At 37.5% G+C, this 23,167-nt stretch overlaps 12 protein-coding genes across 12 annotated transcripts; 4 read left to right on the top strand and 8 right to left on the bottom strand. All coding sequences in view use genetic code 12, as the record gives it.

The window, feature by feature from the left end:
• Window positions 1-141: 141 nt before the first annotated feature.
• On the bottom strand, window positions 142-498 carry GON7 (chromatin DNA-binding EKC/KEOPS complex subunit GON7; the record flags this gene model as incomplete). The annotated part of the gene is made up of 1 exon (XM_064998155.1): window positions 142-498. The coding sequence occupies one exon, from the start codon at window positions 496-498 to the stop codon at window positions 142-144; it is 357 nt and encodes a 118-aa protein (XP_064854227.1).
• Window positions 499-1,082: 584 nt separating this feature from the next.
• Window positions 1,083-1,433, bottom strand: DASC09_045550 (uncharacterized protein; the record flags this gene model as incomplete). Its single annotated transcript, XM_064998154.1, has 1 exon — window positions 1,083-1,433. One exon carries the CDS (start codon window positions 1,431-1,433, stop codon window positions 1,083-1,085), a length of 351 nt encoding a protein of 116 aa, XP_064854226.1.
• A 1,826-nt stretch (window positions 1,434-3,259) lies between these two features.
• Window positions 3,260-4,390, bottom strand: DASC09_045540 (NAD(P)-dependent alcohol dehydrogenase; the record flags this gene model as incomplete). Its single annotated transcript, XM_064998153.1, has 1 exon — window positions 3,260-4,390. One exon carries the CDS (start codon window positions 4,388-4,390, stop codon window positions 3,260-3,262), a length of 1,131 nt encoding a protein of 376 aa, XP_064854225.1.
• Window positions 4,391-6,135: 1,745 nt separating this feature from the next.
• On the bottom strand, window positions 6,136-7,365 carry DASC09_045530 (alkene reductase; the record flags this gene model as incomplete). Its single annotated transcript, XM_064998152.1, has 1 exon — window positions 6,136-7,365. One exon carries the CDS (start codon window positions 7,363-7,365, stop codon window positions 6,136-6,138), a length of 1,230 nt encoding a protein of 409 aa, XP_064854224.1.
• Window positions 7,366-7,996: 631 nt separating this feature from the next.
• Window positions 7,997-8,576, bottom strand: DASC09_045520 (uncharacterized protein; the record flags this gene model as incomplete). Its single annotated transcript, XM_064998151.1, has 2 exons — window positions 7,997-8,292; window positions 8,540-8,576. 2 exons carry the CDS (start codon window positions 8,574-8,576, stop codon window positions 7,997-7,999), a joined length of 333 nt encoding a protein of 110 aa, XP_064854223.1.
• A 1,406-nt stretch (window positions 8,577-9,982) lies between these two features.
• Window positions 9,983-10,873, bottom strand: TFA2 (transcription factor TFIIE subunit TFA2; the record flags this gene model as incomplete). Its single annotated transcript, XM_064998150.1, has 1 exon — window positions 9,983-10,873. One exon carries the CDS (start codon window positions 10,871-10,873, stop codon window positions 9,983-9,985), a length of 891 nt encoding a protein of 296 aa, XP_064854222.1.
• Window positions 10,874-11,295: 422 nt separating this feature from the next.
• DASC09_045500 (CFEM domain-containing protein) lies at window positions 11,296-11,913 on the top strand (the record flags this gene model as incomplete). The annotated part of the gene is made up of 1 exon (XM_064998149.1): window positions 11,296-11,913. The coding sequence occupies one exon, from the start codon at window positions 11,296-11,298 to the stop codon at window positions 11,911-11,913; it is 618 nt and encodes a 205-aa protein (XP_064854221.1).
• A 227-nt stretch (window positions 11,914-12,140) lies between these two features.
• On the top strand, window positions 12,141-13,124 carry ATP10 (Atp10p; the record flags this gene model as incomplete). The annotated part of the gene is made up of 1 exon (XM_064998148.1): window positions 12,141-13,124. The coding sequence occupies one exon, from the start codon at window positions 12,141-12,143 to the stop codon at window positions 13,122-13,124; it is 984 nt and encodes a 327-aa protein (XP_064854220.1).
• Window positions 13,125-13,668: 544 nt separating this feature from the next.
• On the top strand, window positions 13,669-16,056 carry DASC09_045480 (uncharacterized protein; the record flags this gene model as incomplete). Its single annotated transcript, XM_064998147.1, has 1 exon — window positions 13,669-16,056. One exon carries the CDS (start codon window positions 13,669-13,671, stop codon window positions 16,054-16,056), a length of 2,388 nt encoding a protein of 795 aa, XP_064854219.1.
• A 406-nt stretch (window positions 16,057-16,462) lies between these two features.
• On the bottom strand, window positions 16,463-18,031 carry PRI2 (DNA primase subunit PRI2; the record flags this gene model as incomplete). The annotated part of the gene is made up of 1 exon (XM_064998146.1): window positions 16,463-18,031. The coding sequence occupies one exon, from the start codon at window positions 18,029-18,031 to the stop codon at window positions 16,463-16,465; it is 1,569 nt and encodes a 522-aa protein (XP_064854218.1).
• A 297-nt stretch (window positions 18,032-18,328) lies between these two features.
• Window positions 18,329-20,989, top strand: RFC1 (replication factor C subunit 1; the record flags this gene model as incomplete). The annotated part of the gene is made up of 1 exon (XM_064998145.1): window positions 18,329-20,989. The coding sequence occupies one exon, from the start codon at window positions 18,329-18,331 to the stop codon at window positions 20,987-20,989; it is 2,661 nt and encodes an 886-aa protein (XP_064854217.1).
• Window positions 20,990-21,218: 229 nt separating this feature from the next.
• GNT1 (glucose N-acetyltransferase) lies at window positions 21,219-22,739 on the bottom strand (the record flags this gene model as incomplete). The annotated part of the gene is made up of 1 exon (XM_064998144.1): window positions 21,219-22,739. One exon carries the CDS (start codon window positions 22,737-22,739, stop codon window positions 21,219-21,221), a length of 1,521 nt encoding a protein of 506 aa, XP_064854216.1.
• Window positions 22,740-23,167: the final 428 nt, after the last annotated feature.

Here is a 23,167-nt window from a genome sequence, read left to right as displayed (position 1 = left end):
TATGTCAATCTGTTTCTGCCAAATTCCAGTTATATTTATTTAGAAGCTCCATTATTGTTTCCCTTCCCAATGGAGTTTAAGATTACCACTAATACCTAGCGCCTGTTGTATACGATCAATTTAAACAGCAAAACAGCAAGTCTATTCAGCATCTTCTTCGTCTTCCTGCTCACCAATCAAATTATCCATATCAACATCTTTTTCTTCGGCAACATTCTTTTTCATTCTATCGGTCAAATACAAATTGATCACATCTTGTAAACTTGTCAATTGTGATCTTAACGCCCCCAAATTGGTGGAACTTGGAGCAGATGGGACATCCTTATCGACCATGCCGGCATTCATAACATAATCACTAGGACCAGAAGTCTTACCAATGGTGGAGTGGGGGCCAGGACCTGGTTCAAGTTTGATGGTGGTTTGCGAGGTATTTGAATGATACACTGCCGATGGAATTAGTGTGGTGGTAGTGTCTTTTAAAGATGGAGCAGATGACATTTTTTTTATATAGATATATATATATATATATATATATATTTTGAGTATTTGTGTGGTGGACTAAAATGGCTTGTTTGTCTATAGATGGTTTTCTTGTCTATAGATTTTTGTCCGTTGATACTGGGCCGATCAAGTTTTTTTTTTCCCCTTCCTGCTAATTTTCAACCAATTTACCCTACAGATGTTGAGAATTCATTGAGATTTTCCAGATTGAGCAACTTTCAATATCGTAGAAGTTTTTTCAATGAGCATATGAAATATATTCTTCAATATATTATTGCCAACATAATTTTTATGGCACAAACCTTACAAGAATAAACAATTAATTAATTAAAATCCGAAAGGATACTAATAATGCATTGGTATTAAGAAAAAATGGCGGATGTGCAGAAAATAGAAATTAAAAGTAGCTAAGCGAAATAATCTGAAAATCTTGATGAAAAGATTTAGAAAAGAACTAAAAGTAGTGAAGAATAGTTAAAACTATACCATTAAAGACTATAAGAATATAGTCATGATGCTAGTTGGGTAATAAAAGGGGGAAAAGTGGTACAAAGATACTATAAGATTGTTGAAAAACACTCTTACAACAACAAGATACCGGCAATACCAGCAGCAGCGGCACCAGCGGCGGCCAACTTGTTAGCGGCACCGGTTTCGACAGATGGAACGGTGGCGTTGGTAGAAGTGGAGGATTCGTGGGCGGTCAATGGACAGTAGGTGGTGAATTCAGTGACGGTACCTTCAACAGTGGAGGTAACAACAGTGACACCGGTGGTGACAGCGGTTTCAGAACACTTGTTTTCTTCACAAGAAGTGATGGTGACAATAGTGGTGGCGACGTCATCGGTGACAACGGCGGTAGAGGTGGTGTTAGAGACCTTAGCGGTGGCGGCGGAGACCAAAGCAGCAGCGGCGAAGATTTGAGCGATCATTGTTAATAGAGTGGTAAGCGAAAGTAGAGTAGTAGTGATAAAACGAATGTTATTGTTTTGATGATTATAAAAGAAGAGAACTAAATATTCACAGCTGAGAAGGGGGGGGTCGTCGGCCTTATATAGAGCAGATGACGGTGAAGGCGACAGGATAAAAATAAAAATAAAAATAAACACTGCTACTGTTGTCCAGGGCGTGTGCCACCCCCGCTCGCGGTCGAGGCCCGCGTGGCCGTCCTGCACTCTCCCTGCTGCTGCACACGTCATGGTGCATGCGTGTCTTTTTTTCTTTCGTCTTCTTTTTTTAGCCGGTTGGCGAGCGGTTGTCAAAAGGAGGCTTTGATTGGCTGTCAGACATTTGCTGTTAGACAATCATGTATATCATACAATGTTTGGGTGTGTTGGAGAGGGTGAGAAGGGAGATGTTGTTAGTGCCTAGCTTTGCTTGATACAAATTACCCAGGGTGCTTCACGACCACCGAATGTGTGTATGTGTGTAGACATCAGCTAGGGATCTCGGGTGTCTACACTAATCCAATCCCAGGTATACAGACACCTATACACCAATCAGTGACTAACACTTGTAGGCTACACTATACCAACGTGCCCGACAGCCAGACAGCCAGACAGGAGCAAAAATAGAATGTCTCTCCTATATTTATCGATTTACAGTGGTAATTAACAGCTAGTGTGATCGATCAACCATTTTGCTTGTGGAGTGATACTCTTTTGCCGAGGGGAAAATGCCAAGTGGGTCTCACAACGCTTATGGCCCAAAACAGGCGGGTGTGTACCAGTTACGGCGATGGCGCTTGCTGGAATCGTCGCCAGTGTACTGAGAATTCCGCGAGTTTCCCCTGGCTTGAACAATACGACGCACTATCGCTAATAACAAGAACAATAACAAGAGCATCAAAGATCCCCAAAATGGTGATCATAAACACAAACAAAAACAAAAACATAATCATAATCATAATCATAATCATAATCAAAAATATAAACAAAAACAAAAACAAATACATCAAAAAAAAATTTCAATTAGGCTAGGATTCAGGGGGACAAATTCCTTCCCAACCCATCAAATTACTTTTGTATATACACAAAATAAAATACATGACAGTCGTTGCCGTCTACCATCAACTTGATTGTTCAGGTATTCCTGGTGATTTTTATTATATCAGTGATATTGCTAAAATTTTATAAACAAACAAACAGAGCTATTGTCACTGGTTAGTAACCTGTTTTATAAATAGTTTGTTATTGTTTACTATTTTGGGGGAAAAAAAATAGTAAATAGTAAACAATAAACAATAAACAACAAAAAATAAAAAATAAACAGCCGTAGAAAAGTAGTCCGTATAACCACAGTCTTATATGATCTTAGCATAGACCTGTCAACTTAGGGCTCGGTCACTAACTTAGTGAAGTTTGTTTGTTATATACAAAACAGTTCCACAATTCCTTTACCACCAGTAGTCCACAAATCACTTCGGTTGTCGTCCTAATTATCTATACAAATCATAATCACCTTGTATACCTTCAACCTCATTCTTTTTTTTTTTCCACCTCATCCCAACGGTGTGTCTAGTAATTGTCGAACCATTGTATATATAACCACTATATAATAATTATTGTAAAATAAAAGGGGTGTCTTTCTGTACAATAAGGGTGTTTCAACTATTTTTATTCAAATCTCCACCACCAATCCCATTGAATTTTTCGCAAAAAAAAAAATAGTCTTACACCACCAAGGTGGAAAAAAAAAAAATCTCATTTATATAATGTATGTATGACTGTCAACATCCATTTCGTTAACCAAACCATGATCAATATTTAAGAATCGCCTTAATGGTTTTCCCTTGTTGGATCTCTCCTAACGCAACCATATAATCTTCAAATGGATAAACTTTTTCAATCTTGTCTACTGGTAATTCACCTTCCAAATACCACTTAATCATCTTTGGCACAAACTCTTGGGGAACAGCATTACCTTCCAAACATGAGATAAGCGTCTTACCCCCAAGTAAGAACGGCAAAACTGGAATATTGACAACATCAGTGAGAGCAGAAACCCCTAAGTAAATCACTTTCCCCAAATTACCACAATTGTTAACGGCAGCTTCGATGAATTTGCCACCTCCAATACATTCAAAAGAAAGATCGGCCCCTCCAGCGGTAAGTTCAAAGATCTTATCATGCACTTCTTGATCGTTGGCCCCATTGATAGTGTGGGTGGCCCCCAAAGTCTTTGCCAACTCCAATTTCGAGTCTACAAGATCAACCGCAATAATTGGTGAACATCCCGCCATCTTCGCAGCCATCATCACCGCAAAACCCACCCCTCCCATCCCATAAACCACCACACTTTGACCCTTTTCTGCTTTAGCGGCATTGATCACTGCACCCACCCCGGTTTGAATCCCACACCCAAATGGTGCCAACTCAATCATTTGTTGTTCTGTCAAGTCAAATTCTTTAACATTTACAACACAACTTTCATTAACCACGGTGATATTAGAAAACGACGATTGGCCAAAGAATTTCCCTTCGGCACGTTCGCCAGCTTCGGTCATAAAAGTGGTGTCATCATCAGTGCCAAAAAGATTCTGGGTGCTCATCGAAGTACAATATGAGTTTCTGTCAGTTTTACAGAATTTACAATCCCCGCAACAACTGTATGAAAGCACCACCGGATCACCGATCTTGGCCACACTAACCGCTTCACCCACCGCTTTCACGTAACCGGACCCTTCATGGCCCATGATTTTAGGGATCGGGGTCTGCATCCCAAACGCCATATCGGTATGACAAATCCCCACAGATTTCAATTCCACAAGCACTTCATGGGGTTTCAAGCTGGTTCTGACTTGGACGGTTTCTAATTTCCAATTAAGAGACTTCCCATCCGGAGAATTATAGGCAACAATAGCCTTAGAGTCGGCAGAAGGAGTTATCATTATTGCGGGTAATTGGTATGATTGATGAGGCCAGTAATTAAACAAATAAAGATCCACTTATCTTTCCCTAAAACAATATGATGTAAATTGAGGATACTATATTATAGTATTTATTAGTGGTAATAGAACGAGAAAAAGAAAAGGAGAAAAAAAAAAAAAAAAGGAGGGAAAAAAAAATTAGGGGCTGCGTGGAAGATCCGATTTTCGATGCGGATTCTGCAGTACTCAATAGGCCATTTGAGTACCCGAGAAGCCAGGGGGCTGATATCTAACCACTTTCTACTTGGAGTGAGAGTATAGAACGATGAATATCATTTGTGGGATAATTGTAAAGATGTCTCAGAGAGTACATGTATCAAGGTTTTTTTCTGGTGATATGTGGGCAAGGTTGGTGTGCCGGACTTTTTCCGACCCGAGTCAAAAAAGTTCGACGATTTTCGGAAGTTGCGATGGCCAGAGACGTATATGATACTGTCACAATTTGTCTGACAGGAATATCTCAAATGAGGTCAAGATTTCACAATAGGACAAACATTCAATGTTATGTGACACTGTAGAATGTCCTGATCAATTATGTTGTTACCTACCCAAATCAGCCATCTTCAAGCTCTGTTTTTCGATGGTAGCAGTAGATAAATAAAAAGGTATAATGGATATTTTCCAATACTCCGAATTACCCATTTAGGAAATATAATGAGCTGAAATGGTGAACAACATTACGTAAATCTACTGTCAACTCTTCAAGCCTTATCCTACGGTTTTCTGTTTTCTGTTTTCTTAAAATCTAAACAAATTTGTCGTTTACAATAGCGTAAATCGAAATCTACTAATTGAAAACTTTTTTTGGAGTGTGCATAGATGAAACAAATTGCTAGGTATCATTTAATATATAATAATTTTTCTCCTTTCATTGAAATCTTACCTTTCTCTATTGCCCGCCGCTGTGGCTAATCATTGGCGTCATGTTCAACACCTGTCGCGTATATCTTTTAGGCCTCTAAGTCTGCGTCGACCAAAAATGTATTAAGATGAATAGTTGATAGCAATGTTGTCTATTGCTCAAGTATGGTACCAGTGATGTTCAACCACTACGTAATGTATCCATATGGTTATATCGGAATCACATATAAGCTCTATTTTTCAGCAAAACTTATTATATTACTATAAATAACTGCTATCTATATAAGAGAAACCGATGTATGTGCTGGCTGTGCCAGAACTATGCGGTTGTTGAGCAACGACCCGGAGAGCACTTATTTTCTAACAAATACATATCATTTTGATATTTCAAAGCTAACTTGACTCCTCTGCTACTAAATAATGCAAATTATTCCCTCAATAGACCAATATGATGTGAATTATTTGGAATAGAGGTTATGAGCCCGTGATTAAACTAGAAATTAATGTTGCCTATCTACGTGTAAAACTATTACCTTTCATAATGGCACGGTGGCCGAGTGGTTAAGGCGAAAGATTAGAAATCTTTTGGGCTCTGCCCGCGCAGGTTCGAGTCCTGCCCGTGTCGTCATATCTTTTTTTGCTTTTAGGTTGAACAACTTTTTTTCTTTTTTTTCAGCCCATCCTTATCTAATTTTTCTTGGACATTTGATTTTTCAATCTTAAAATCTCACGATTAATTCAAAACGTTTTACTTTTTAATTCATTATGTTTTTACAAAGAGTTTTTAAAAAAAAAGAAAAAAGTTTTATCGTATTATTGAGTTATGTATTATGCAAATAAATAATTTAAGCCAATGGGACACCAGCATAAAGTTTTTGTTCTTCGGAGAACTTAGGGGCTTCTTGTCCGTGGAACCCATAAGTGTTATAACCATCATCACGTTGGACATAGAAAGTGTCTCTATCGTAATAAACAGCATCCCAACCGTTTCTCAAACGTTCAACGATATCAGGGTTAGAAATAGCTGGTCTACCAATACCGATCAAGGTACGGTCGTTGTTATTGACGTCTTTAAGCAAAGCAGTGAATTGTTTATCGAAACTGTAGTAGGTACCAGAACGTAAGACCACCCCTTTGAAAAGATCAAAGATCCATTCGTTGTCACCAATGACCTTATCTTTTTCGATGGACAACACCCCACTGACACGAGGTTCGACAATACTGAGGTAAGCCAAACCGTATTTTTGTCTTCTTTGTTCCAATTGTTCGACAATGTACCCGAACTCTTGCTTAGTTTTTTCAATACCACGGGTGTTACCTTCCATACCACCAAAGAAGGCCCATGGGGAGATTCTCACGGCGACCTTAGAACCATCACCCCCGAGTCTGGCAACGATAGAATCCAAAACTTCAAAGAAGAAACGGGAACGGTTTTCTATCAGTTGAGGGCCGTATTCATCGGTACGTTTATTGGAAGTTTCTTGGAAGAATTGGTCAAAGATATAACCGTGGGCACCGTGAATTTCGACGAAATCAAACCCAGCCCCTTCGATGGCGTTTTGCGCGGCATTTGGATAAACGTTTTCCACGTAGTTCTTGATTTCTTCCTTGGTGAGTGGGGTCAATGGGTTACCGATTTCCTTGGCTTTCTTTTCGGTTTCTTCGTCAATGTAAACGTCAGATGCACTCTTGTAAGCAATACCGACTTCTTTAAGTAAAACTGGGTCAGCTTGACGTCCCAAGTTCCACAATTGACAGGAGATGAAACTTTTGTTGGCGTGGACCTTGTCATTGATTTGTTTCCAAGCCTTAACTTGACGATCACTCCAGATCCCTGGAGCATGGCCCCAACCAACAGCTTCTGGACAGACAAAGGTACCTTCAGCAACAATAAGTGATCCTGGGGTTTTAGTACGGTCATCGTAATATTTGGCCATCAAATCGGTTGGGACATGGTCTTTGGTGGCTCTGGCTCTGGTCAATGGAGGAATGGCAATTCTGTGAGAGAGCTCGACGTTTTTGTTAAGCCTGATTGGCTTGAAAAGGTTAGATTGGGCGACTTGTTCAGTAGACATTTTTTATGACGTTATTATTGTTTATTTGAAAAATAAGATTTAATAAATAGCCGTTATCAATGACAGACTCGGAGGATGCACTTTATATATCAACATTTCTTTTTTTTTTGAATTATTAATCAACTATGTTTAGCAATGAGGTGTGCATAGTTATGTTTAGCAATGAGGTGTGCATAGTTATGTTTAGCAATTAGGTGTGCATAGGATTAGAAACCTAAGAGCATATAAATGTGTGTTGGCAGGTAGTTAACAATCAAAGATGTGCATTGCTTACTAATTGGAAAAAAAAAAAAATATATAAATTCTAACAGCAAAAAAAAAAAAAAAAAAAAAAAAAAAAGATATAAGGACGTCATCAAGAGCTTGGTTATCATCATCACCAGAATGTTATTGAAAAGATTGGAGGCAATGGGAAACTTGCCTAATATTTTCAGTCATAATGACAATACTACAAATTTATTCTGATGATATTATACAATTATTCAGAAGATAATCAAGAATAATGTATCATCTATGGGCGGTGTCCGCAAGAAAAAAAAAGAAAAAAAGGTAAATAAAAAGCAATGCAAAAACTCCGCAAAATTTTCCGGGACTCCTTCTCCGGATTATTTTCCACGTCTCCGCTGGCAATTCAAAGATCCATGCATGCGTTTGGACAACGATTCTCATTTTCTTTACAAAACCATCCCATCACCAATTGTAAGTTTTTTGTGATCTTTCCATTTTGGCACCAAGAACTGGCCATAACAGAAAAAACGATCAACGCAAGCTCCATGGTCATTTCAATTGTAATAGATTTCAATGAGACTTGTTGGGAGAGCTTGTCAAAACTGCCCACGATGAATATACTTTTATAAATTCTTTTATAGTTAGGGATGTATAGTTTCGGTGTATGTGGTATATTTTGCACAGGTAGTTGGTCCCAATCTTTCAAAAGTTCTGAAATTTACAGCATGTATTGCAGAATAACTACTACGGAGCTCTATTCCATTTCTGAATGAATTCTTTAGAGAATGGATTATTAGTTTTACTAAATTTGTATTTGTAGATAAATTTCCCATATATACTTCTTACTCATAAAAAAAAAACTCGAACAAGATTATAAGATCCTTCAATAGTATCTCCAAACTTCCATGATTAGTGGAAATCTCTTCAATAACTTGTCATGACATACCATGACAGTGTTTTTTTAGAATAGAATCACGACTCATTGACAAATAACGCCTGTGTTTAGTTATCATCAACGCTCTGAACTTTACTTTCTATTTGAATATTATTATTTTTAGATTCTATTGAACCTAGATATATTAAAGGGCGCTCCCTATCATTTGTCATTAAATTCAGACTTTATTAGTTAAAAAGATAGAACGAACTTAACTAGATCTGAACCTCAGCTCATTTCTAAGAAGCAGACCAAATAATAAATAAACTAATTGACTAGTCTTAACAATCAACCAACTTTGTAATAGACATTTCATCTAATCCTTCCACCACAGCATCTAATGATGCTTATGAATTAGTCATTTTAAATCATTATCCACAGAAGGTTACTCGTATTATTTTTATGACTATACTTCATATAGGTGGTATTGTTGTTATTCATTTTTTATTCTTTATCACTCCTATAATCATTTAGTTCTCACGGGTGTGGTGTTTCCCATTGGTTTAGTATATAAACCAAAATCCCTAATTATTCATCTTTCAATATTTTAAATATAAACTATCGATAATTTCACAGTACGGCTAAGACTGTGTGAGCTTCTTCAAGAAGTTTTATTTATATATTTGATTGTGTGGCCTGTTATAGAAAAATTATATAGCAGAAAACATAAAAATAGATATAAAAAAAGGGGAACGTTTTTGCAAAAAAAGGGCCGAGCAGGGAATTGAACCCTGGACCTCTCGCACACTTGTGTATTTTTTGATTCTTGAGTGTTGCTCAAGATCGCTACCCAAAGCGAGAATCATACCACTAGACCACGCGGCCACTTATGATTGCAATATAATGGGGGTGATATAACCCCTTTGCGATAAGCCTCATGAAAAAAATGTATATGGATTAAGACCGAAATTTCACAAAGTATCAAGGCACGGTGGCCGAGTGGTTAAGGCGAAAGATTAGAAATCTTTTGGGCTCTGCCCGCGCAGGTTCGAGTCCTGCCCGTGTCGTCATTCGTTTTTTATCATGATTGAACAATCTTTTTTTTATCAGCTCATCCCATCCTTGTTTGATTTTTTTTTTTTAAATGGTTGTATATTTCTTCAATAGTCGAGTCAAAGTATCGACGACAAGATTTATTTTTCTCGCGTTTTCAGTTTTTCTTGACAATGAATGAATATTTTACTACTATTTACCAAAAAAAAAAAAAAAAATGTAATAACTACATGCAAATTACGAAGCTCAAAAGAATTGGAAACTTGAATGTCAAATTATGATGTACTTCCCACAAGCGTAAAGAAAAAAAAAAGAAAAAAAAGAAAAAATGAACCTCCAAAGAAAACAAGGGACAAAACCAAGGTTCCTCATTTTCATTTTATTGTCCCACATACGTAGTCCATCATCCTCTCAGAAATAATAATAATAATAATAGTGATTTCAAACATGGCGAGTATTACACTATGAATAGTCTCTCAATTTGCCAATCATATGAGTGTTTGTAATTCTTCCCTTTCTTGGTTTCTTTTGTCTCTTTTTCAATCTAGCGTTGTTACCTCTTTTCAAAGAACTTGGGTCGACACTAGTAGGTTTGATACCTCTTTCATTTAATTTCAAAGGTAATTCATTGACAGAAGGTAGTTTTACCTTATTCCACATCTGCACGAATTCAGTATCAATGGCTCTCAATGCCAACTCACGATAATTTATCCATACGTATTTCGGGGTGTTATCCTTTTTAGCTCGAAGCACCAAAATTTTATTTTTCTTTTCTAAATCATTCAACGCAGCATTACAATTTGGCCAGCCATCTTTCAATTCTTTCACTGTAATACCTTTAAAAATCACTTGAGAATTTAAAAACTCCAATAATGCTGAAGGTGATTTGATATTATGAGTGGAGACGTACTCTAAAGTATGTTTATCAGCATTATATTTGATCCGATCGGTGTTTTGAAGGGCCATTAATAGTTTGGAGATATCATTGGTCTTGAGTTCTTTCTTCAAAGCCTCCAAAGTGATTGGCTTTCCCGCCCCTTTAACCACTTCTACTGCTAAATGTAGATTGGTGGACAAATGCAGACTAGATAAATCATATTGTGCTGCAAAATTCTCTGCCTCAATTCTTTTTTCAAGTTCTAACCTAGCACGCTTTAACGGAGAGATTGTGGACTTCGAGGGCGACGTGCCGGTTTCTTCTTTTATTAGCTCATTGGTACGTTTATGACTTGCTGTGCTTGTATTGAGCGATGAGGACGATGAGTTATCGGGTTCTGGCTTTTTACTCACAGTGGTACCGCTAGACTTAAGACGCTTTCGAAAATCAGAGATGGAAGCAGAAAGGTCACTCATGACTGAATGAATTTACCCACTTTTTATGAGAGAGTTATATAATGATGATAAGAGATCGAGCTAATAAGAAACTATTAATTAAATAAGGAAACGCATTTTTCATATCGATGGCAAAAAAAAAGTGCCAATTAAAAAAAAAAAAACTCTCAGTTTTTTATGCATTTTTATGCATGAGTCACGCGTATAGATCCAGCCACATGGCGCGGTTTCAGATGACTCGTTGACGTACCATGGTCGAGGAGGCATTGGGTTTGGGCCCCTTGAAGGGCTTCATATATTTATATATAAGATTGGGCACATTTCCAATGGCTTCTTTTTGTTTCAAAGATGGGCCCTGGGGCTTTTTTCTTCTCAATAATTTTTTTCTCTCATTATTTTGACCGCTCAACTGAATTCAATATTAATATTGAAAACCATAAAACATGAAATCATTCAACTTCATATCTATCTTTTTATTACTCCTTTCTTCGTTAGTGAAAGCATACTCCAGTCCACCTGCTTGTGTTTTGGCATGCGTTTCACAACAGGTTAGAAATAGTGGCCAATATACTTTTAACCAACAAGCTTCAATCTGTTCAAATTTGGGTAATGCAATCATTAGTTGTTTTTCCAGCACTTGCCCAAATAATGGGGCCTCTGCAGCTACTTCTTACTTCAAATCATTGTGTGGTAACAATTTAGGTGGAAATTCCACTAACTCCTCATCATCAATTTCCTCTACATCAACCACTTCATCAGCCACTTCATCCACAATGATCTCATCAAAATATTCATCTACTGTGATGATTTATGGGAACGAAACCTCAAATGAATATTCTAAGACCACCCTTTCAAACGAAAATACCAGCGCTGCCACAAGCACCGGTAGTTTTGAAGTTCAAACAACAAAGGCAACCGAGGATGTTTCTTCCTCTCAATATGATACTGCTACAACTTCAAAATATGAAACAACTTCTAGTATTCATACTAATATTGCCATGCAATTAGGCGAGGCGTCGTTGGTGACTCTAATTTTGGGATTCTTTTTTTCATTGCTCTAAATCTGTCGAAAATAATGAAAGGATATTCTATATTTATACAACACCCTATTTAATCAAGATAGTCCAATATACAATGATAGACAAATTATCTGGGAAGCTTTGTAAGATCAAAAAAAAAAGTGGTACTTCACCTAGATTTGCGCATGTTGAAATCGATGCTTATGCGCACCACAGCAGAGCACCGATTTTTAGTGATTTTTTTGGTGAATTTTTAAAATATTTGATAAATGTCAAAATCTCTATCGAGGCCATCAAGTATGAATGTAACCAATATGATACTGAGAAGATGCTTTTCTACCACTATGCAACCGGGCTTACTCAAAGCACTCGGCAGCACTCTTAAAAATACTAGTCCAAAAAACTTTGAAAAGAAAGAAGTCATTAAGCCAGTGGGGCAAGCACAAAAGCCAAGCTCGACCGATGGAATTGACACAAGATCATTCAAACAAAGAAGAACTGATTGGATGAATAACGATAACAGATTAAAGAGAAAAGAAAATTTGGAGAAAGAGTTTGCCACCAGCGGGATGTACGATATGTTTATCTTTAGAAAAACTGGAGGCAAAGTGTTCATTTCACCAAGATCATATTTCAAGAAAGAAAAATCATTATACTTCCCCAATTTTATTGCAGACGAGAACTTAGAGAAGGGCAAAAATATATCGACGTATGATGTGTTCACCAATTCTGGGGCTAATGATAAGTTTAGTATTGTGAGGATTTTCACTACTGCCATTGGGCAGAACTTCACCAAGAAATATTTCGATATCAATAAATTTAGTGACTTATCATTGAAAAACAAGGAAGCCTCTGATGGCGCTAAAAACTATTTACAGTCTAATGAAACGTTCCAACAACTTAAAACCAATTACCCGAATCTCCAGATTGTTAATGTCACCCTTTATGACAATTTTTTCAAGAAATGGATTTTCAAAACTTTTGCGAGTAAGGCCATTAAAAAGAATGTCAGTGATCCCGAATACTTGAAGAATTTCCTTATTTTGAACAAGAAGTATATCGATGTCCCAACCAAGGAGAGTATCAACTATTTGAATGGGATTACTGGTTACATTTACATTATCGACAATGAAGGTAAGATCAGATGGTTGAGTTGCGGGGATCCAGAGGAAAGCGACATCCAAACGTTGTGGAAGACGGTGCAAGGTCTTCAATTAGAGGTTGGGAAGAAGACCTCCACCAAGATATTCTGAAGGTGCTAGCAGTTTGTGTAAATAGAATAGAATAGAATAGAATAGAATAATAATAATAATAGTAATAATGATGAATAAATGACGGAGATATATAGAGTGTACCGCTCCACCAGGGCCGCGCAACCAAATTGCAGCTGGAGAACCGCATTTTTTTATAGGGTGATTTTGGAGATTCCCCTCAAGCGACTTTTTTTTTTACTTTTTTTTTTGATGATTTTTTTTTTTCCCATGACACAAAAGTACCCACAAATCTCACAGCTTTTGTAAGTCAACTAAACAGGGGAAAGAGTACCACACACACAAACAAAATATATATAAACAATATTCATTTGGAAATATATCCCCCCAGCGAAAATTGGGCCTGTTCCATAGCAAAACTTCTCCATTTGAGACAGACCAAAACAAAACAAAACAAAACAAAACAAAACAAAACAAAACAGAAAGACCCAAACAAAACAAAAAACAATAACAATAGTGATACCGATTATTACAAAAAATCCTTGGGAAACCCTAGAAAAACGAAAAGGAAGTTAATAGCTAGACAATGGCCGATCTATCTGCGACCTCAACATCATTGAGGCCTTCTTCCTTGGATGCCTACCTTAAATCAAATTCTTCAAGAGAAAGCCATCACACATATTCCAAATTATATGGACGGTATACCAGAGAAGAGGAAGAACAAGATAATGATGATAGATCTGATATCGAATTTGATGATGAAGATGATCTTGTTGATGTGACACCGGTAGTTACAAGGACCAAATATAATTCGGGAGCAAGAATGTCCACGGCAGACTACAGTTTTGACGATAGCTTTAACGATGATGATTCCCATATTGATGATACCAACGATACAATTGATGAATATGCAGAATTCAACGACCCTATTCTTTCTATCATATCCAGTGATGATATTTCTCCCGAATCTTTAGCTGTTGTGTTGAGAACTTTACCATTATCAGATAAACCACTAGTGAAGTATATAAATAAGGCTTTCAAAGTACTCCAAGATTTAAATAACTTGATCTCAATGATAACCACCGGATGGGAATTCATTGCATTAGAAAAAGATATTCAGCGAGCTATTAGACCGGATTTCAATGCTCAAAATACACCCAAAAAGAAGAAAAAAAACAAAAAGACTAGAGAAAATAAACATAAGAAGCACAATTCAAAGTCTTTATTTTCAAGTCCTATTGATCTTTTGGCCGGTATGGAGATTGACGGGGAAGAAGAAGAAGAAGAAGAAGAAAATGGATATGGACACTCAAAAATATTTGATACTCATGTGGCAAAGACGGTTCTCAATAAGGCCTTGGAGTTCCACCAAAGTCTTTATGAACTAAATGCCATTATTCTAGACATCAATAGGGTTTTGTCAAATTTCAGTCCTTTACAATATGTCAGTGATGCAGGTGTACTTCTCACCAATATTTCCCTTAAAATCATTGAGTTGAAGAACCAACTCAGCGAAAAAATCAATGTTTCTTATTCCCAATCGAAATTGATTATTATGGGATCTGATTTGGAGGAACTTCTTCAAGACTTTAATATGGATAATGCTGACGGAAATGATGCTGCTAGTAGTATTATAGACGCCGACCATCCTATTATTTCAAACGATTTGGCAGCGACCATCGAAGGGTATAAAGATTTCGTTATTACAATTTTGAACCAATTACACGACGCCCAAGAAACCGAAATTCCAGATGAAATCAATGAATGTTTGGCAGTAATTGGTGATTTAGAAAAGATGTTTGATGCCTTGATGAAGCAAGTCTATGAACCAGAATATAAAGCATCCTTTGCTAACACCACAACTGCGGATGATGATGATGATGATAGCTCTATAGGAATGGAGTCTGATGATCTGTTTGAGCATATTCCAAGAACTGAACATGCCACTCATACTCGCCAGAATTCTAAAAACTCTCCTTTCGGAGACCACACCTCGACTCCAAATGATAGCCGTCGTCAACCGCAACCTGCATCTGTCAGATCAGACTTCTCAAGTCCTGCAAACAGCTCTAATTTTGATAATGATACCTTATACGAGTCTGATCAAGATCTTCACAACATTTCTAATAACGCTAGAAAATTGAAGAGTCAAGTAATGAATAGCAATTACAAAACGCATTCCCGAGAACCTTCTACTTTATCTTCATCTGCAACTCTCGGCATGATGAGTAGATCGACTTCAAATAACAATTTCCGTCACAATATCAACAACGCCCAGGGAAGAACCACTTTAACGGAAGAAATGCCATTCTTGTTACAAGCTTTTGATAATGCCAAGGAAGCAGAACTTGAATTGAAATCGCATATGTCTAACAAGAAGGCTCACAAAGCTTTAAATACTTCACCAACAACCACTGATTTAAAGAAATCGAGTCCTCCTAGAGAAACAAATGAAGAAAATGAACTTAATGAAGACCAATATTTTAACCAATATGATCATCCAAGCATGATTGCCTCAATCAATTTGCCTCAACGTGGTTTAGGCTTTGCTGGAGGTGAAAGTTCAACTTCTAGTATCGCAAATAATTTGTATACTGGCTCAGCTTTCATTAAAAGACCAGTATTGTTCAAAACCACCAATCCTATCAACGCTTCAAATCCATTAGTTATTAAAGAAGATATTCCCGAACCACTGGTTTCTCCAGACACACCTTCTTTAGCTTCCTCAATATTTGGTTCGTGGTTTAAGCCGACCGGCAGTGAACCTTCTCCTAGTTCGGCAATGTCGCAATCTCTCCCGACATTACCATCTAATCCTGCTCGTCCAGCATTACCTGCGCCTGTGCCAACCCAGTTTAAGCAGCACAATTCCATTTCTACCTCTTCTTTATTGATGAGACAAGGTTCATCTCCGCAAGTTCCTCAAGAAATCGCTGGACCATTAGAATTGACCATCGAAGACGATATTGATTGAAGGGATGTCTGATATGCTTTTCATATAAAATTTGGCGATGTTTCAGAAATGCTGTGTGATACTATTCTTTGCTTTTTCTTGATTTTTTGTCTCTTTTCTTTTTTAGTTCGGTGATCTGTCATTTGCGTATTTTCAGCATTTTGTATTTATACTTTTATTTCTTATTTCTTACATTTTTTTTTATATTTTGAACTTCTTTTTTTGCGAAGCATATTCATTTTTCCATTCTCTTGTACAAAAATTACACCACATGCATTAATCTTTCTTTTTGTGAAGTTGCAAGAAATTTAAACCAACGTAGAACTTATATTAAACAAAATTATAACCTTTTTCGAAAAAAAAATAAAATAAAACAAGAGAAGAAATAATAACCATAAATGACGACGGAAGCAAATCAGAAAACTGTTTACTTCTTAGAATCACTTTCAACCTTCTGCTCACTGGATTGTCTTTCCAACTGTCTTGATCTATCAAACCAAAGATTTGGATGGACAATATTACTACCTTCAAACTTGAATTTACTATTATCTAATTCATCCTTGTGCAAGATCTCGAAAACTCTAGTGATGGCAATGATATAATTGCCTTTTGCACAATCATCCAAGATGACTGTTAAGTCATATTGGTCTGTAATTCCTGCTTCCTTTAATTCATTGACTAAGGCCTCTGGTTTCAAATCACGGAAAATCAGGCCGTGGTACTCATTTCTCCCAGGCTTTGGTTTGGCCAAAATGGTAGCGTAGTCCCATGGTTTATAATTAATTCTAGAACCTTCTAAACCATAACAATGACGAATATTATACTTATATTCTTTGTAGAACTTCTCTTGTGTTAGTTTGCCATTCATGGTAAACCATTTACAGAAAAACTTGACACTTTCATCAACACTCAACCCGATACCTTTTAAAAATAAAGTTAATTGAGTACGACCCAAGTACTTCAAATGATTTTCTCGCATCACGGCCTTCATCAAGTATTTCATTTCGAGTGGGAAATGTTTCATTATAGGTTCTGTGGTGATAGATTCAGCATTGATGTCCCCGGACTCACCACCTCTCAGAGCATATTCTGGCTGGTATTCAATGGAGGTGTAATTCGAGGATAAATGGTTCAAGATTGGCAAAAGTCTGTCATCTTCATCAAGCCGTGGATAAATATAGGCGGTTCTTACCAATGCTGATGATAATTTTTTAGAAAATTCGTTGACCAACAAACCCATCGATTGCGACGCCATAATGTAGGCGTACCCGTTTCTTAAAAAAACAGATCTATTAGATACGGACTCCATCACCGAATCAAACTCCACTTTGATGAAATGCTCTTTAGCAAACTGTTGCTTGATGAGTTGATTGTTGACCTGTATACCCGAATTAGAATCGATATTGGATTTCAAATGGAACAAGATATTCGCGTAGTTGCTATCGTATAGCTGGTCCAGAAATTCCTGTTTTTCCCGGTCGTTAACTGGGTCGAAATCGATATTTAACGTCTTGAGGAATTCTGCCTGTTCCAGATTGGTTAGGAGAGATATGTATCGGATTTTGAAGAGGGCAATTTCTGCCTTGACGAATCTGTCTCTTAGTTCTTGGCTTCTGGAAAATGCTAATCGTAAAATGAAATGTGAGTAGTGATCTTTGATTCTTTCACTCACAACTTGATCCTCGTTTTTACCATTGAAGGCCGATAATGGTAGATGTTTGGCCAATAGCGGTTTCAATTCTCCAATCATCTCCTTCATGGTCTTATTCCGTGCCAAACAACTTTCAATTTCGATCAACACTTTCGAACGATCAATTGCCCATTGTTCGAAATCCTCAAGAGTGATCTCACTGATTGGGGGACTTTCATAGAATGATAATCTTGTATTATATAGCGACGATAGCGATTCTTTTTCCAAGTAGAAAGATTTCAATGGATTGGCCTCGAAATTCTTTCTACCAGTTGTGGTTCTGATTCTTTTAGTTTTATTAAACATTGAGATTTTTCTCTTTTCAAGGTATCAATGACGGATATAATCAATAATTATTGGTGGTAAATCTGTTGAAGAGAGTTTCGCGTTTTATTCAGAGATCAAAAAAAATCATTGAGCTGACGCGTCGAGTTTGTGCCATGACGTTGGAACGCGAAAATTCACGCGCGCTAAAATGAGAGAAAAAAAAAGAGGTGGAAGCAAGTGAAGCAGAAAGGTCTTCTCCAACAACAATTGTCCAGCTATCATTTTTGCTTTGAGGAAAATAGGAGTGTGAGAAGTTAGGACAGATAATAGACAACAATGCCTACTGATATCGCTCTGTTTTTTGGAAAGAAGAGTGGCAAACCGAAGACAAAAAGGGTGGCTGAATCCTCGGCTGCTGGGTCAACCGTCAAGAAACAAAAGAAGAATACAAAACCAAAAGATGTTGAGGAATTCACCGATGATTCCGATATTATAGAGATCGACGAGCCAGTCGTAAACAAAAGACCACAGAAGAGCACTACAAGATCTAGGGCAGCAAAGATTGTGGAAGATGATGAAGACGATTTGGAAGTCATTGATTTGGATGATGAACCTAAAAAGCCAGTGAAAAAGCCAGCAGCTAAGAAGGCCCCTAATAAAAAAGCAGCTCCTGTAAAAAAAGAAGCACCAGCTCCTAAATCTTTAGCAAGCTCTTCTAAAAAGAGCTTCACAGCAGAAGATGCCCTTGCTATGATTCCAGATTGCGAATTACCAGAAGCCCAGGCTGGTGAAAAAGTTAACTTTTGGGCAAAGCAATCAGAACTAAAGACACATGCCACCGATGAAAACTTTACAAAACCTCGAGGAGCCCCTGATTGTTTGGCAGGGTTGACTATCGTATTCACTGGTCTTTTACCTCATCTTAGCCGTGACGACTGTGAGTATTTGGCCAAGCAATATGGTGCCAAAGTCACGAAATCAATCAGTGGGAAAACCAGTGTTGTAGTGTTAGGTGAAGATGCTGGTCCTTCAAAAGTTGCCAAAATCAAGGCATTGAAATGTCGACATATCGATGAAGCTGGGTTTTGCCAATTGATCGAAGCAGCTCCAAAAGAAGGTGGTGAAGGAAATGAAGCTGCGCAAAAGGTTCTTGAGAAACGGAAAGAAGAAGAAGCTAAAGCAAAAGCTGACGCAGAGCAGGAAGTTAGGGAATCAGAAATGAGAGAAAAGGCTAAACGTGACAAATTGTTAAAAATTCAAAAGCTTAGAGAAAGTGATCCGCGTGCATCGACGGATACTTATGTCAAATCGATTGATCGCCCTGATGAAGAAAAGTTATGGACTGTCAAATATGCCCCAACCAAAATGTCACAGATTTGCGGTAATAAAGGTCAAGTTGAAAAACTAAAGAAATGGCTAACAAATTGGAACTCCTTAAAGAGCAAAGGTTTCAAATATTATGGTGATTCTTTCCCAGCATCATTAATTAGTGGACCACCAGGGATTGGTAAGACTACTTCTGCTCATATTATTGCTAAAGAGATGGGTTATGACATCATTGAAAAGAATGCTTCTGATGTTAGAAGTAAAAACTTATTGAATCAAACAATTAAAGATGTTTTGGACAATGAAGGGGTAATGGGATTTTTTTCCAAGAAGGAAAAGACTACAAGCAAGCTTATATTGATTATGGATGAAGTTGATGGTATGTCCTCTGGTGATTTTGGTGGTGTTGGAGCGTTGGCCAGTTTCTGTCGTAAGACTTCCATCCCAATTATTTTGATTTGTAATGATAAATCTTTGCAGAAAATGAGACCTTTTGACAGAGTGACTTATGACCTTCAGTTTAGAAGACCGGAAACTAAAGCCATTAAATCAAGAATAATGACGATTTGCTTGCGTGAGAAAATTAAAGTTCCACCAGAAATTATCGACAGATTGGTTGAATATACCAAGAATGATATCCGTCAAATCATCAATTTATTATCGACAGTGAGTAAGACTGTTCCAGAGCTTAATGATAAGAATTTTACAGAAGTCATCAAAGGGTGGGAGAAGAACGTGGCGATGAAGACCTTCGATATCACTTCAAGATACTTGTCATCTCAAATTTGGAACAATAATTCTAAGGTCTCTATTAATGAGAAGATTGAATATTACTTTGATGATTATCAATTTGCCCCGTTGATGGTTCAAGAAAATTATTTGAATGTCAACCCTCAAAAGGCTGGATCAAAGTTGGAAAGCTTGGAATTGGTGGCGAAGGCTGCTGACTCTATTTCACAGGCTGATTTGGTGGATCGTAAAATCCACTCTGCCGATCAAATGTGGTCATTGATGCCATTACATGCCGTCATGTCCGCGGTACGTCCTTCGTCGTTTGTTCATGGACAAGTGATGGGAAGAATCAATTTCACCTCATTTTTGGGAAACCTTTCCAAGGGTAATAAATATAACAGATTGCTTACTGATTTGAACTACCATACCAAGTTGAGAACTTTGACTAACAAATCAGAATTAAGAATGAATTACTTGAACTTGTTGGCCCAAAAACTTTCTGTGCCTTTGATGCAAAAAGGTGCCGAAGGAATTGAAGAAACCATTTCGATTTTGGACAATTATTACTTGACTAAAGAAGATTGGGAGTATGTCTTGGACTTTGGAGTGGGAACGAATCCTTATAAACTTGACATTGTTCAAAAGAAGATTGCTTCTACTGTCAAATCATCATTTACCAGAAAATACAACGCGTCGACCCATCCAGTTGCCATTTATGTTGTTGGTACTGCCGGGGTTGGAAGAGGTGGAGCGTCATCTGCCAAACCAGATTTGGATGAAGCGGCAGCTGAAGATGCCGAAGAGAATAACGATGAAGATGATGAAGAAGAGCAAGATATCAAAAAGGACAAACTTATTAAACAAAAGAAGGCTCCAGCAAAAAGGGCAGCCAAGAAAACCGCCACAAAGAGGGCCACGACATCAAGAAAAAAGAAATAATGGGACATATATATATATATCACTTTTAGGTTTTTTCATTTTTATTTTTATTTTATTTTCTTCTTCTCTATAATTTTGTAATTTCATGCTTTTTATGTTTATATTTGTGATCAGCGCTTCTGTAAATATTTTTCAAATCAGTATCATTTCATCATTTCATCATTTTACATTTTGAGAGAATAGAAACATTCAAAAGTCATTCGATATTATACAGGATTTTATTATACAGCTAATCATCGTCCTCTTCTTGATGAAGATGACAGATCCCTAATCTTTCTCTAATGAATAAATTATGATAATACGCCCAAACATTATAATCATCACAATTTTCCACCATTAAGGTCCTTCGTAAATCTTTCTTCTTTTTATTGCCGCAAGCAATCTTGATGGTACTTTGGACCCACGGCTTGGGTAATGGGAAATCAGAAAAATGAACGATTTTTGTTTCGTTGAGCCGTTTAAGATAATCATGTTTGATAGTATCGGTGTGACACCAATAAGGCTTTGACTCGTCACTGCTGGTCCAACTAGAACATTTCTTTAATGAGTAATTGTTGATGAATTGTAAGTCTAATGGGTCGGCCAAGTGTAAATTACGACCGTGCGGCGACAGGAAAATATCTCCGGTGATCATAAAGTATCCTCTATGGGGTAATGTTAGCCTGCGAAGGTGTGATACCGAATCAAACACGCTATTGACAATATCCATATCATAATCGGTATTGGACCTGATCGATAACCCTTCGTTGATGGCGTCTGCCAACTTTGCGGATGGGGTCACCACCATGAGGGCGGTCGACCATTTCAAATTGTAACCCCCATCTTGGATTCTGAAATAATTCAAATGTTTGCGTTCCGATGGCGCGAAATTCGGTTCGGTGGAGGGGTAATTTGATAATAAGTTTTGATAATTCTTTGCTGGATCGACAATCCAATACGCCAATGGCATGGCCACATCAAACTCATTGGGTAAAAAAAACAATTCATCGAGTTTATCGTTCAAGTAAATGTCGGAATCCATATAGACCAATTTTGAATATTTTGCAAGTTGCGGGTATTGCGCAAACTGGAACAACGCCAATTTATTGAAACTTGATTCGAAATTGGTGTCTTCGACCCTCCCAACGTGGATGGCGTCCATATTGATCAATTTGACCCCTAAACTGTCCGCAATGGTTTGGTAATTGTCTTCAAAAGCCACGAAATCACTGCGAATGTCATGATCCATGTGATCGAGGTTGTAGAATAATACCAAATCTGCTTTTGTCTTATAATCATTCTTCAATTTCTTGAATAGCATAAGCGAGGCACACAAATAATTTAGATCCGTGGCGTACGACACATACGCATATTTGTTCCAATCAACTGGGCTTCCCTGCTTAGTGATGGCCTCATGGTAATTCAGCTGGATCACTTCGGTGGTGATTGATACCAAATTGTAATTATTGTGATCCCTGTAGTTGCCACTATAATACGGATACGTGGTATAGACTGCGAAGTCGTATATCTTCACCACGATAAAGAACCCCACCAAAATCCACAAAAACTGCTTGTTTCTCGAGATATACCTCAATGCTCTGGTGGTTGACAGGAGACTCGACCGCGGCTTCTGCTGCTTCTTCTTCAAGTCGTAGAGGTACTCATCGTCTTCGTCATCCTCCACAATGATGTTACTTGGGTCAATGAGCTCGGCGTCCTTCAATATATCTTCCATATTTCTATCGACTAGCCCCGTGGTCTCGATTGCCATCGTCGCCCTCCAAACGAAGACCCCAAAGGAATATATGATTTCAAATTGCCTCCCACTATCCTCCCCCCGGAAACACACGTGACTTATGGCCGGATACCATGTTTTATGTTTTATATTATTATAATAGCATATATATTGGTAGAATTCTTTATAATAGGATCATTTCATACAATCTATTTCGTTATGATGGCTGGTATATAACGTAATTGTCACTGAAGGGTGGCACGGGCAATGAATTGAGAAAATTCACTGATAGGCGAAAAACCCTGGCTATTTTTATTTTCATTTATACATAAATCAACGCTGTTCAATTTTTCGCTTCATTTTTTTTTTTTTTTCCCTCGTTCTCTACAAATCAAATTTTGTACAAATAATCACAACAGGAGACGTGTATATTGTTTATATATACTCTTCCGAAGACATACCAA

The sequence above is a fragment of the Saccharomycopsis crataegensis genome, assembly GCF_037102585.1.
Source record: "Saccharomycopsis crataegensis DNA, jcf7180000000084, whole genome shotgun sequence".
In the NCBI taxonomy this organism is placed as follows: Eukaryota; Fungi; Ascomycota; class Saccharomycetes; order Ascoideales; family Saccharomycopsidaceae; genus Saccharomycopsis; species Saccharomycopsis crataegensis.
The sequence above is the reverse complement of the archived record's forward strand: the minus strand, read 5'-3'. Positions and strand labels throughout refer to the sequence as shown.